The sequence below is a fragment of the Ailuropoda melanoleuca genome, chromosome 4, assembly GCF_002007445.2.
Source record: "Ailuropoda melanoleuca isolate Jingjing chromosome 4, ASM200744v2, whole genome shotgun sequence".
Taxonomy (NCBI): Eukaryota; Metazoa; Chordata; class Mammalia; order Carnivora; family Ursidae; genus Ailuropoda; species Ailuropoda melanoleuca.
Window position 1 is genome coordinate 16,221,369 of NC_048221.1, and position 13,141 is coordinate 16,234,509.

General features: G+C 40.0%; 1 protein-coding gene across 1 annotated transcript in view; it reads left to right on the forward strand.

Moving 5' to 3' along the window:
• LOC105236937 (atherin-like) overlaps positions 1 to 4,293 on the forward strand; it is a 6,833-nt gene extending 2,540 nt beyond the window's left edge. Inside the window, exons 3-4 of the mRNA XM_034657204.1 lie at positions 123 to 479; positions 4,218 to 4,293. Of these exons, the coding sequence (XP_034513095.1) occupies positions 123 to 479; positions 4,218 to 4,226 (366 nt within the window). The 3' untranslated portion in view covers positions 4,227 to 4,293. The remainder of the gene's footprint in view (positions 1 to 122; positions 480 to 4,217) is intronic.
• The last annotated feature ends 8,848 nt before the right edge of the window (positions 4,294 to 13,141 follow it).

Sequence of the window (13,141 nt, forward strand, 5' to 3'; positions counted from 1 at the left end):
CCTCCCTCCCTCCCTCCGGCGCCCGCCCGCCTGCCCGCCGCTCTCTCCCCCACACACTCACACGGGGAGCGACGCGCACCCCGCCGCCAGCCCCTCCGCCTCAGAGGCCCGGCCTCTTAAAGGGACACGCACGGGCCGCGCGTCCGCCGCCAGTCGGCGCTCCGGCAACTGCCGGGCGACCCCAGGCGGGGGCGGGTTGGCCGGCCCGATCCTGCCGGCGGCTTCCCGGAACAATAAGCGCCGTACCCCGAGTGGCGGCGCCGCCGGGACCCCTCGCTCGGGCCCACCGAGGCGGTCGGGGGCTGAGGCGTGACCCGCCCCGGCCCCGGCCTGTTGGCTGGCGACGTCGGGGGAAAGACCCGAGCCTGCCGGGACTCTACCGTTCCTGCCCCGCCGCCCGGGAAGACCTGCCCGCCCGAAGCGGCGGAGTCCGCGGCGGCGGCGCTGAGGGCACCTCCCGCGGGCCTCCGAGCTCTGAGGTACTGCGGTCGCCGCGCCTCCCGAGCCTCTGGCCCTTCTCGTTATGTCTCCTCCTCGCTTTCTCTCCCCCTTGCCTCTTCATCTCACCCCTCGGCAGGTTACGGAAACGGAGCCTGGCAGGGGATTCGCCCGGAGGCCGAGCTCCCGGGACTCCCCCTCCTCCTTCCCGCCTCCCTCTGGGTCTTCTGCCCCCACCCCAACTCTGCAAGGCCACAGCGCCGGTCTTCCGCGGGGTTCTTAAGGCCTCGGAGCAGACGGCCTTTGTCAGAGGCTGTTGATCACTTTCCTGCGAAAATGACGAGGTGAGAGTAAATAGGACAGCCTGAAAGGGCTACGGTTTTTAGTTATTTTTGGAAGAAGAAACCAGAATGCATAAAGCCTTTATCTAAACGCTCAGGACGTTTAAGAGTTTATGGCAATTGATCATTTTGTAATTGGGAGTTCATAGGATCGACCAGCTTTGGGGGGGGGTCACTATAATTTTAAATAGGAGGCATGGAAGTATGTATTGTGGACTGTTTGTGTGCCTCCTGCCCACCCAGTTTATATGTTAAAAATCCTAACCTCCCAGGTTTAGGAGGTGGGGCCTTAGGGTGATTAAGCCACAAGGGTGGAGCCCTCCTGAATGGGATTAGTGCCCTTATAAAAGAGACCCCGTTGAGCTCTCTCCCTGTCTGCCCTGTGAGGGAAGATACTAGGAGAAAAGGGCAGGCTGCAGCCCAGAAGAATTCTCCCACCAGCTCTCAGCCATGCCTGCGCCCTGCTGTCGCATTTCCAGCCTCCAGAACTGTCAGAAATAAATTTCGGTTGTTTATAGCACCAGTCTATATGATATTCTGTTACAGCAGCCTAAATCAAGACAGTATGTGTCCTAATTACTGAAATGTGATCTAAGTGAATAGACACCCTTTACAAACTCTTTTTTTATATCCTGTGTGTGTGCTTGCGCATATGCATACGCCGGCAGTGTCTACTAGCGTTTTATCATCGTTTCTCACTTGGGGATTATTTTAACATTTTTTCTGTTGCCTTTAGGCATAGGGTCCAGGTACAGGGCCCATCTGATTCCCTAGGTTCAACTCTCTCATGACCACTTCTTTACAGACCATGAATGTTACATAATTTCTCTGTGCTTTTTTTTCTCATTGTAAGATGAGAATATTAACATGGACAGATCCTGTCACTGTTGCAAGTATTAAAGGAGAAAATATCTGTAAAGCTCTAAACTTCCAGTACATGTCAACAGTTAATCAGACATTTTATTTTAGTGCAATGGTTAAGCGGTGACTCTACTTTGCATGTATACCAGCTCTGCCATTTTCCAGTATATGACACTGGGCATGGTTACTTTTCTTGTAAGATCGTTGGAAGATTGAATACTATTAAATGCCCTCATCCGTTATTGTACCAGGGTTTTTTGTGCATGTATTTTAAATTCAAAGAGAATGCATCCTCAGAACATATTCTTGGGCCTGGCCTCTTGATCAAAGCTGTGGAATAACTTGGTCTTTAGTATTATTAGATATTGACTGTCTCCTATTTTTTTACATAAAGCCTTCTGCAAATGTGTTTGAAGGAAAAATGTTAAAAAGTCTTAAGGTGAAACATAAGAGGCATTCATTCCTAGAGTGCTAAAAACCATAAAAACCTTCATAATTGTTCCTGTCATTACTGCTTCCTGATGACCCAGACCACCCCATCCCAGGGACCCTAGGGTAGCCTTTAATGACCCTGAAACAAAGTTGACTCAGACATTTCTTGCCTTAGGGAAGCCTTTTGGCCCAAAGTTAGACAGTTGATCTCTTGAGCACAGTCTCCAAACTACTATTTGTAAAAATTTTTAAGGTAATATATTGGCAAGACAGTTCTTAGAACTGACACACATAAAAGCCATACAATCAAGATAGCGAGGTACTCTAAGGTGCCACCAGGTGGTACCCCTTTTTTTTTTGCCAATGTACCCAGGCCAAAGCTCTACTACCTCACACGGGAATGTGGCCAAAGCTCTAAAAGAGAGAGAAATGGTCATTCCCCCTTAAACCCACAGCTGGAGCTGAATGGGGAAGCCACTCCTACCCACTTACTCTTGCCTCTTCCCATCCCACTCTTCCCAGATGAGGATTATCAGGGGACTGGTTATGTTGTGCTCCTTAAAAGATGCCAATTTGGAAGAGACAAGCAAGCCCTAGGCCTTCAGTCCTAGGACTCCTCAAAGTTCTTTGCTTTGCCAAGAAGGGGCAGGGTTGGCAGTGGCAACAAGGCTAACATTGGGAGTGTGAGCAGAGCAGTGTGGGAAACTGTATCTCTACCTACATGCTCCCACAAAAACTCTCACCTTGGCAGAGTCAGGCCTATTACTGGCAGCCATAGACTGGAGTTAATAGTCATCTGCTGATACATGAAAGGTTGAATATAGTGTTAGAGAGGCAGTTTGGGAGTATACATGAATAATAGACACAAGGCTGGGTTATATCAAGATCAAATGTTTGAGCTCAGGCTTGCTGGTACAAGACTCATGTAAATCACAACAATTTGTGAGATAATAACTTGATTTCCTTAGTTATTTAAATAGTATCTTGAATCTGTTCCCAGCTGTCAATGATCCTTATCATCTATTTGTTCTCTTTTCCCCCAGTGTACTTTTGAATAGAGGAATGGTCTGTATTACATATTCCAAAATGTATTTTTCTTGTTTTGTCCCTAGGAACCCAAAATTGCCTGTTACTATAATTATATATTAACCATAAAATCATAAATACATACAGGTCCATCCTAGCATTAGAATAGAAACATGATTGGTTGTGGAGCCCGATTAAGGTTGTCTCTCTCCACCTCTCTGCCCTTTCCCACCCTTGCACATGTGCGTGCTCTGAAAAAACAAAACAAAACAAAAAACATGATGTGGGTATTTAGAAGCTGTTATATACAGCTTTTAATGGTGATTTACTGTTTGGTTTTAGTAGATCAAAAAATTATTCTGTTATAACTGAAATGAATTCGTTTCCATTAATTAAAAATATAATGAGATAGTTTTTAGAACAGTGTGTGTTATTCTACAGATGAAAAACTTGGATCAAGTGGTTTAAATATGTATTTACTTCTCTGTAGGATAGAGCTTCTCTGTAGATACAACCAACATCTTAGCATTTAGGGAACATGAATGTGATAATGTCTGAGAAAGTACCTAGTACATGTAAACTACTAGCCATGCACTAAAAAATTAGCTACCTTACAAATTTATGTATTTACATAAGGCTCAATATATTTGAATTTCATTTTATATTTAATCAATATACAAAATAACGGTAGTATTATTTAGAATAATGGTTATTCTGACTGTTCTGCACAAATCTATGGCTCTGGAATTCCTTGGAGAAAAAGGTATAATTACAATTGATTTTTAATCATGTTCAGTCTGCAGATCTCAACACAAGAGGAATCTAGAAAACAATATGCAACCTATATTGAACCCTACCACATACATTATTTGTATCAAGTTAGCACCTTCCTATATGGTAGTATTGTAGTCTGTAGTTGTCTTTTTCTCTTCCGTACTTCTTTGTTAACTGACTTTCATTCTCTTTCTAACTCCTATAAGTTCATTGTAGGCAGAAGCTTTATTGTCTTTAATATTTTATAGTGTTTGGCCCTGTATATGCCAGGTGTTTAATGAATACTTACTTTGCTACTCTTTTGAAAGCCTTAATTTTTTTTTTTTTTTACTCTTTTTCTTTTAGAAACTCTGAAGTATTCACATTGGATTTGCCTGTCGAGACTAGATGGTTGAGCAGCTAATAAGCTACTGACATCCAGGTAAGCACTGTCTTCTGCTAAGTCTCCTTCATAAGCTCTTAGGAGCCAACCATTTCGTTGGCCTTGAAAGCGCTGACTTGAAAGAGCCATACACTTAACCCTCAAGTACACAGGAATATTATTAATTTCTTTTCAATATGTGTTAATCTTGTCTTCCCTATGAGAGTATCAAACACTCAGGAAGGTGATTATAGTGTTTGTTTTGTTGTGTTTTGGATCTTGGCACCCTTTCAGAGAATTCATCTCAGGAGCTGCTTATTGCATCTTCCTTCTGAGCCTTGTCTCTCCCAGCAAAGGAAGAAACTCAGTTTTACAAATTAGTAAACCAAAGATCCCGGCGGTTAAGGTACTTATCTAGGGTCACGTGACTAAGGAAAGGTAGAGCTAGGATCTGAACCTGGCTATCTGATTCAAGACATTTTCAGACAAAAAAAATCTGGAGTTTACCACCAACAGAAAATACTCCCTGATACAAGAAGGAACGATGAGCAAAGAAATTGGCAAATAAGTGGTTAAAACTAAAAAAGTAACAAAGTAATAATAAAAATACATAATTTGTGTGGTTAATAAAGTAAAGCAAGATAGAAATAATATCCAGGACAACAAAATCATAATTTGGAAGTGGGAAGGGTGGGGCGATGATTGGAGTGAAAGTTTTCCAACGTCCTTGTATTGTTTGCTAAAAGGGTAAAAATATGGATTAAGCTTATTTCTTTTAAGTACTCAAGTTAAAACATCTCAAATAACTACTAAGAGAGTTTTAATTTCTAAGTTAATAGAGAAATAGAATAAAATTAGAAAAAAAGCATCATATGAAAATACAGAAAAGAAAGCAATAATGAAACAAATAGAAATCACAAATAATATGGTAAAAAATAAATGTAAATATTTCAGTAACTACAATAAATGTAAATTGAATAAAGTCTCCAGTTTTAAAAAACAATGTAATATAGACAAGGAAACAAAATCCAACCATATGCTATTTTTGAGACATTCTTAAAACCAAGAGCATAGAAAAATGTAAAAGGATGGAAAAACATGTCAGGCTAATATATCAGGAGAAAGCTGGTAACATCAGACTAAGAGTAAATGAAGGTTACTAAATAATGATAAATTCAGGACCCTAAGACTTCAGAATTCCTTTTTTTTTTTTTTTTTTTTTAAAGATTTTTTTTATTTATTTGACAGGAGATAGAGACAGCCAGAGAGAGAGGGAACACAAGCAGGGGGAGTGGGAGAGGAAGAAGCAGGCTCATAGCGGAGGAGCCTGATGTGGGGCTCGATCCCATAACGCCAGGATCATGCCCTGAGCCGAAGGCAGACGCCCAACCGCTGTGCCACCCAGGCGCCCCCCTTTTTTTTTTTTTTCCTAAGATTTTATTTATTTGAGAAAGAGAGTGAGTGAGAGAGAGAAAAGGAACAGAGGGAGGCAGAAGGAGAAACAGGCTCCAAGCTGAGCAGGGAGCCTGACGTGGGACTCGATCCCAGGACTCTGGGATCATGACCTGAGCTGAAGGCAGATGCTTAACCGACTGAGCCACCAGGATCCCCTGGACTTTATAATTCTAAACATGCATGGACATCATTACACGTCCTTAAGATACAAAAAGCAAAATTCAACAGAACTACAAGAAAAATGAATTTCCCAGTGTAGTGGAGATTTTAACACACCTCAAAATAATGGATAGATCTTATAGACAAGAATCAGAAGATATGAACAACATAATTAAAAAGATTGAATTAATAGACATATAAAGTGTTGCACTCAACAGAGCACTCATATCCTTCTAATGTGCCTGTGTGGAATGTTTATAAAAATTGACCTGGGTGCCTGGGTAGCTCAGTTGGTTAAGCGTCTGCCTTCAGCTCAGGTCATGATCCCAAGGTCCTGGGATTGAGTTGCATGTCAGGCTCCCTGCTTGCTGCTTCTCCCTCTCCCCACCTGCTTGTGTGCTCCCTCTCTCTCAAAAAAAAAAAAAAAAACCTTTAAAAATAAGAAAAATTGACCACATACATGTAAGTCCATGTAGTAATTCTCAACAAATTTCAGATGACTGATGTATAACCCATGTTCTCTGACAAAAATGCAGTTGAGTTAGAAATCACTAACTAAGGGGGCTCCCAATGGTTGGTTGAATGTCTGCCTTTGGCTTAGGGCACGATCCCAGGGTTCTGGGATCAAGTCCTGCATCCAGCTCCCTGCTCGGTGGGGAGCCTGCTTCTCCCTCTCCCTCTCCCTCTGCCATTCCCCCAGCTTGTGCTCTCTGGCTCATTCTCTCTCTCTCTCTGTCAAATAAATAAAATCTTAAAAAAAAAAAATCACTAAGGGGGGGAAGAGCACATCTGAATATTCAAAAGCATGCTTGTAAATAACTCATTGGTCAGAAAAAAAAAACATAATGGGAATCACAAAGTAATTGGAACTAAAGAACAATGAAATGTAAATCCTGGATTCTCATCACTAGGAAAAAAATTTTTCTTTTTTCTTGTTCTCTCTTTGGTATCTATATGAGAAGATGAATGTTAGGAGAACCTACTGTAGTAATCACAAAATATGTGAGTCCATCAGATTTATAGCAGTTATTTCTCAATTACACTAGAGAAAAATAGTGAAATGACTAGCAAAATGGTAGAATATAGCTAAAGCAGTAAGTAGAGGGAAATTAGGATTTAAATGCTTATGTCACAGGGGGAAAAAGACAAAATTGACAAATGACATGTCAAACTTAAGAACTAAAGTAGAATGAAAAAAAAAGATGAGAGTACAAAATCAAAGAAAAAGCATACAATTGAGAAGATGCACAAAGCCAACAATTATTTCTTTTAAAAGACTATAGACCAACTTCTGACAAATTGGGGGAAAAAATAGAAGATACAAATAATGTAAAGAACATGCAAATAAATACGGAAAAGAGGGACAGAATTATGGAAACTATAGAGATTATAAAATTAATTTTAAAAAATGAAAATTGAGACCAATAAATTTGAAAACTTAGATCAACTTGAACAACTTTCTAAGATAATGCAAATTAGCAAAACTGACTCAATGAGAAATGGAAAATCTATCTGGTCCTAAAACCATTAAAAATGAATTAGTAGTCAGGGCGCCTGGGTGGCACAGCAGTTAAGCGTCTGCCTTCGGCTCAGGGCGTGATCCCGGCGTTGTGGGATCGAGCCCCACATCAGACTCTTCTGCTATGAGTCTGCTTCTTCCTCTCCCACTCCCCCTGCTTGTGTTCCCTCTCTCGCTGGCTGTCTCTCTGTCGAATAAATAAATAAAATCTTTAAAAAAATGAATTAATAGTCAATTTTCTCTCAAAAAGAAAGGAAGGGATGGATGAACAGATGGGCAGACCCAGACAGGCAACGATAGGACAAGAAAGGAAAAGTTACAAGCTATTCTAATTCTTGAACACAGATGGAATAATCCTGAACAAAATATTAAAGCAAATCCAGCAATTTGTTAAAAAGATAAAAATCAAGATCAAGTTGAATTTATTTGAGGAATGAAAGTTAGGGTTCAATATTGCAAACGTTTTAAAGTAATTCACCATATAACAAATTATAATGGTGTGGTAGACAGAATAGCTCCCCAGAGATGTCCACTTCCTAATCCCTGGTAGCTGTGAATGTGTTTCTTTGTGTGGCAAAAGGGACTTTGATGTGATGGAGTTCCAGACCTTGGGATAGAGAGGTTATCTTGGATTATCTGGGTCTAATCTAATCACAGATCCTTAAAAATGGGAGAGGAAGGCAAAAGTGTTGGTCAGAGAGATGAAAAAGACAAGGACTCAACGTGCCTGTTGCTGGCTTTGAAAATGGAGGAAAAGGGCCATGAGCCAAGAAATGTGGCAGCCTCTGCAAGATGAGAATGACCTTCACTCATTTTACAGGCAGAAAGAAAACAGGGACTGTGGTCCTACCACCTCTAGAAACTGAATTCTGCCAGTAACCCAAATGAGCAGGAAATAGATTTTCTCCCAGAACCTCCAGAATGGAATATAGCCTGCCAACACTGTTTTTAGTTCAGTTAGACCCATACTGGACTTCTGGTGTGCAGAACTAAAAAATAAACTTGTTCTGTCTTAAGCTTCTAAGGTTGTAATAATTTGTTACAGCTGCAATTGAAAGCTAATAAAGGTACAACCAAACACTTTTAGATGCTGGCAAAAATATTTGTTAAAATTCAGTAACNGGCCTTTATCAGGTTAAGGAAGTTTTCTTCTAGGGGCGCCTGGGTGGCACAGCGGTTAAGCGTCTGCCTTCGGCTCAGGGCGTGATCCTGGCGTTATGGGATCGAGCCCCGCATCAGGCTCCTCTGCTGTGAGCCTGCTTCTTCCTCTCCCACTCCCCTGCCTGAGTTCCCTCTCTCGCTGGCTGTCTCTATCTCTGTCGAATAAATAAATAAATAAAATCTTTAAAAAAAAAAATTCAGTAACCTTTATTTTATTTTATTTTTTTAAAGATTTTATGTTTTTGAGAGAGAGCACAAACAGGGGGAGCGGCAGGCAAAGGGAGAGGAAGAAGCAGGCTCTCCACTAATCAAGGATTCCCCCACCCCTGCCCCGATGCAGGACTCGATCCCAGGACCCAGGGATCATGACCTGAGCCAAAGGCAGATGCTCAACTGACTGAGCCACCCTGGAGCCCCCATTCTTAATTTAAAAAAAAGAAAGAGGAACCAAAAAAACCTTTAACAAATCAGGAATAGAAGAAAACTTCCTTAACCTGATAAAGGCCTAGAACAAACATTATACATAATTGTGAAATAAAGCATTTCTTTTGAAATTAAAAATAAAATGTTTGCTGTCACCATTTCTATTCAACATTGTATTTGAGTCCTAGCCAGCAAAATAAAACAATGAAAGAAATAAAACATGTAAGGGGATCCTGGGTTCAGTTGGTTAAGCCTGCAACTCTTGGTTTGTTCAGATCACGACCTCAGGGTCATGGGATCGAGCCCCACATAGGGCTCTGCACTCAGTGCGGAGTCTGCTGGAGATTATTTCCCTCTCCCTCTCCCTCCTCCTTCACTTCTCCCTCTCCCTCTCTCTCTTTCAAATAAATAAATAAATAATAAAATCTTTTTTTAAAGGAAATACAGCATGTAAGGAATGAAAAAAGACAGTTGTTATTTACAGGTGGTATGATTGTCTGCTTAGAAAACCCAAAATAATTTTCAGAATAATACTTGGAACTAATGACAATTCTTCAAGTTTTTCAGATAAAAAAAATCAACTGCATTTCCATAATCCAGCAGATAGAAAGCACAAGCAAATAAAACATACCATTTACAAAAACAGCATCAACACCAAACTATTAGAGCTGGGTTATCTTATTGGTTATCCATCTGGAGAGAAAGTAAAAATGGATCCTTATTTCGTATTTAACCCAAAAGTCAATTCCAGGTGGATTGAAGACTTCAATATAAAAGGCGAAACATGAAAAGATTTAGAATAAAATATAGAATAATACAATATCTTTGGGACATGCCCATGTGATAGAAAAAAACGTTCTTAAAATTCAAAGTACAAACCAAAGAAGTCAAAATTCAGCTCCCTTGAAACTTTGTCATCAAAAGACAAAAAAGTGAAAGAAAAAAATCACAAGCTGGAAAGAAAAATCTGCAACACACATAACAGAAACAATGAAAGTATCCAGAGCTATACCCCAGTACAGTAGGTTTTAACAACAGTAGGCTGTTGAGTATTTAAAATGTAGGCAGGCCAAATTAAGAGGTGCTGTTAAGTATGAAATAGATTCCAGATTTCAAAGAGTTAGTACAAAACAACAATTTTATGTATTGCATCTTGAAATGATAATTTTTTGGTAAGTAGATTATATTATTAAGTAAAAAAAACTATTAAAATTAGTTTTGCCCAGGGACGCCTGGCTGGCTCAGTCAGTTAAGCGGCGGACTCTTGATTTCAGCTCTGGTGATGATCCTCAGGGCCGTGGTTTCGAGCCTCACATCGGGCTCCCCACTCAGCGGGGAGACTGCTTCAGCACTGTCTCTCTCCCTCTGCCTCTGTCCCACTCTCTAAAATAAATAAATCTTTAAAAAATTAAATTAATTTTGCCTGTTACCACTTTTTTTAAACGTGGCTACTAGAACATTTTAAATTACATCTGTGACTTGCACTTTACTTCTGTTGGACAGCATTGATCTAGAATATACAAAGAACTCGTGCCAATCAGAAAAAGGCAACCCAGTTTCTTAAATTGGCAAATACCGCCAAAGAGGAAAAATTAATAGGTAAGAAACACTTGAAAAGATGTTTCAGGGAAATCAGGCACAATGCAGTGTTAGTGGGAATGTTAATTGGTATAATGGCTTTGGAAAACAATTTAGCATTACTTTGTAAAGTTGAGTATGGGCATACCCTACAACCAACAATTACCTTCTTAGATATACAGATTATAGAAACTTGCACATGTACACCAAAGGCCATGTTCAGGAACGTCTATAGCAGTATTGGCAAATGTCCATACAACATAGAGTATTTATATAATGAATGATCAAACAGCATTGAATATGAATGAACTTTTCAGCTCCACCTATCGAAATGGCTAAATCTCAGGAACATAATGACAAGGGAAAAAAAGACATAAAAGAATATATAATTTTTTTCATTTATATGAAGTTTTACAAGCCGAAATTAAAGAAAGATTATGCAGGGAATTAAGCATAACAGAACTCAAAGGGAAAACTTAAGGGATAAGTAAAAAAACTCAGGATCTTTTTATTCTAAAGGGGGAAAAGGAATTGTGGGAGCATCAAGGAGGCTTCAGAGAATCACTAAAGCTCTATTCCTTAAATGAGGCGGTAAGTGCACAGATATTTGTTTTACTGTTATTTTTTCTACCCCCTGCTTGATTAATAACTATCTATTTATTATTTAATAAAAACTTGTGTGTATCCTTTGACCAGCAAATTCTATTTCTGAAGTTCTAGTTTACAGAAATAAAAGTACTAGTACAAAGAATAAATGTACAAAGATATTAATTGTATCATTGTGTTGGGGGAAATAAATGGTCATAAATAAGGAAATGGAGGAATACATTTTACAATATCCATACTAAGGAGTATTATTACACTGTCATTTAAAAGAATGAATTTTCACTGTACTAGAGATTCTGGAGGAGTTTCCATGAGGTTTTGGGGTTTGGTGGATGGGAAAAGCAAGACACTTAAACTTATATATACATGCATATATTTGTTTGATTTTATGAGTATGGGGAAGGCTACGAGTGGATATATGCCATTTAGTTGAGTTATCTTGATTTGAGAGTGGGGAGAAATGAAGGAAGGAGGAAGTGACAGAAAAAAAGAAAAGGGAGGGGGCGTGCCTGGGTGGCTTATTTGGTTAAGCATCTAACTTTGGCTCAGGTCATGATCTCAGCGTCCTGGGATTGAGCCCCATGTCAGGATCCAGGATCAGCACTCAGTGGGGAGTCTGCTTCTCACCCTCTACCTCTCCCTCTGCCCACCCCCACTCCCCCACTCATGCATGCTTGCTCTCTCTCAAATAAATAAAATCTTAAAAAAAAAAAAAAGAAAAAAAAGAAAAAGGGAAAATTACCACCATACTCCAGTAAATATATTGTGTTCCCATGTATATGTATAAACTATAGATGTTTGTGTATATCTAGAGATCCATTAAGAAATTGGGAGGAAAAAAACAGTTGAATCTGTATTTACTGATATAGGGATATCAACTGAAAAAAGTAAGTTCCAGAGTAATGTGTGCTTGGAGTCTATTTCAGTAAAGCCAAAAGCCATATATATGCATATTATGTAAGTGCTTGTATATCTGAACAGTGAATATGCAGAAGATTATACACCAGTCTTAATATTGCTGATGGTTTGAATGCAGAGAGCGAGAGAAAGAAAGCAAAGATAAATCTTAAATTTTTTACCTCAGCAACTGGGTGATTGGTGGAGACTAATGGAAATCGGAGGACAAATAGGTCAGGGGATATGGGATTAATAATTCTGCTTTGAGGGGCACCTGGGTGGCTCAGTTGGTTCAGCGTCCAACTCTCGATTCTGGCTCAGTTCAAGATCTCAGGATTGTGCAATGGAGCCCCACATTGGCCTCTGTGCTCAGTGGGGAGTCTGCTCCAGATTCTCTCTCCCTCTCCCTCTGCTCCGTCCCTCCCCCTCATGTGTGCACTCTTTCTCTCCCTCTCTCTCAAAATAAATAACTCTCTTTAAAAAATGATTCTGGTTTGAACATATAAACTTAAAGAATGCTGCTAAACATTCAAATGGAGATATGAAGTGACCAGTTCAAAATACCAGTTAGGAATTTAAAGGAATGCTATAGATACAGAAACATAGATTTTGGAGTCACCAGGATATAAGTCTGTATGAGATCTCGTAGGGAGAAAGTACAGCTAGAGAAAAGGGCAGATAAAAGGACAGGGCCCAGGATTAAGCATTTAGGAACATTAGAATTTACAGGTCATAAAGAATGATAAGCCAGCAAAGGGACAAAGGTGAAGTTGAAAACAAGCAGAAGAGTGTGGTCTTGTGGAAGCCATGAGAAGAAAGCTTTTAAATGAATGGATAGAAATTCAGAAGCAATATGCTTCCCACTCTCAACTACTTCTCAGATTTATCTTTGTATCAGTTTTTAATTGCTGCATAACAAAACAGTGACAAACTGCGGGCTTCAGAGGGGAGGGGGGTGGGGGATTGGGATAGGCCTATGATGGGTATTAAGGAGGGCACATATTGCATGGTGCACTGGGTGTTACATGCAAATAATGAATCATGGAACATTACATCAAAAACTAAGGATATACTATATGGTGACAAACATTACATAATAAAAAATTATTT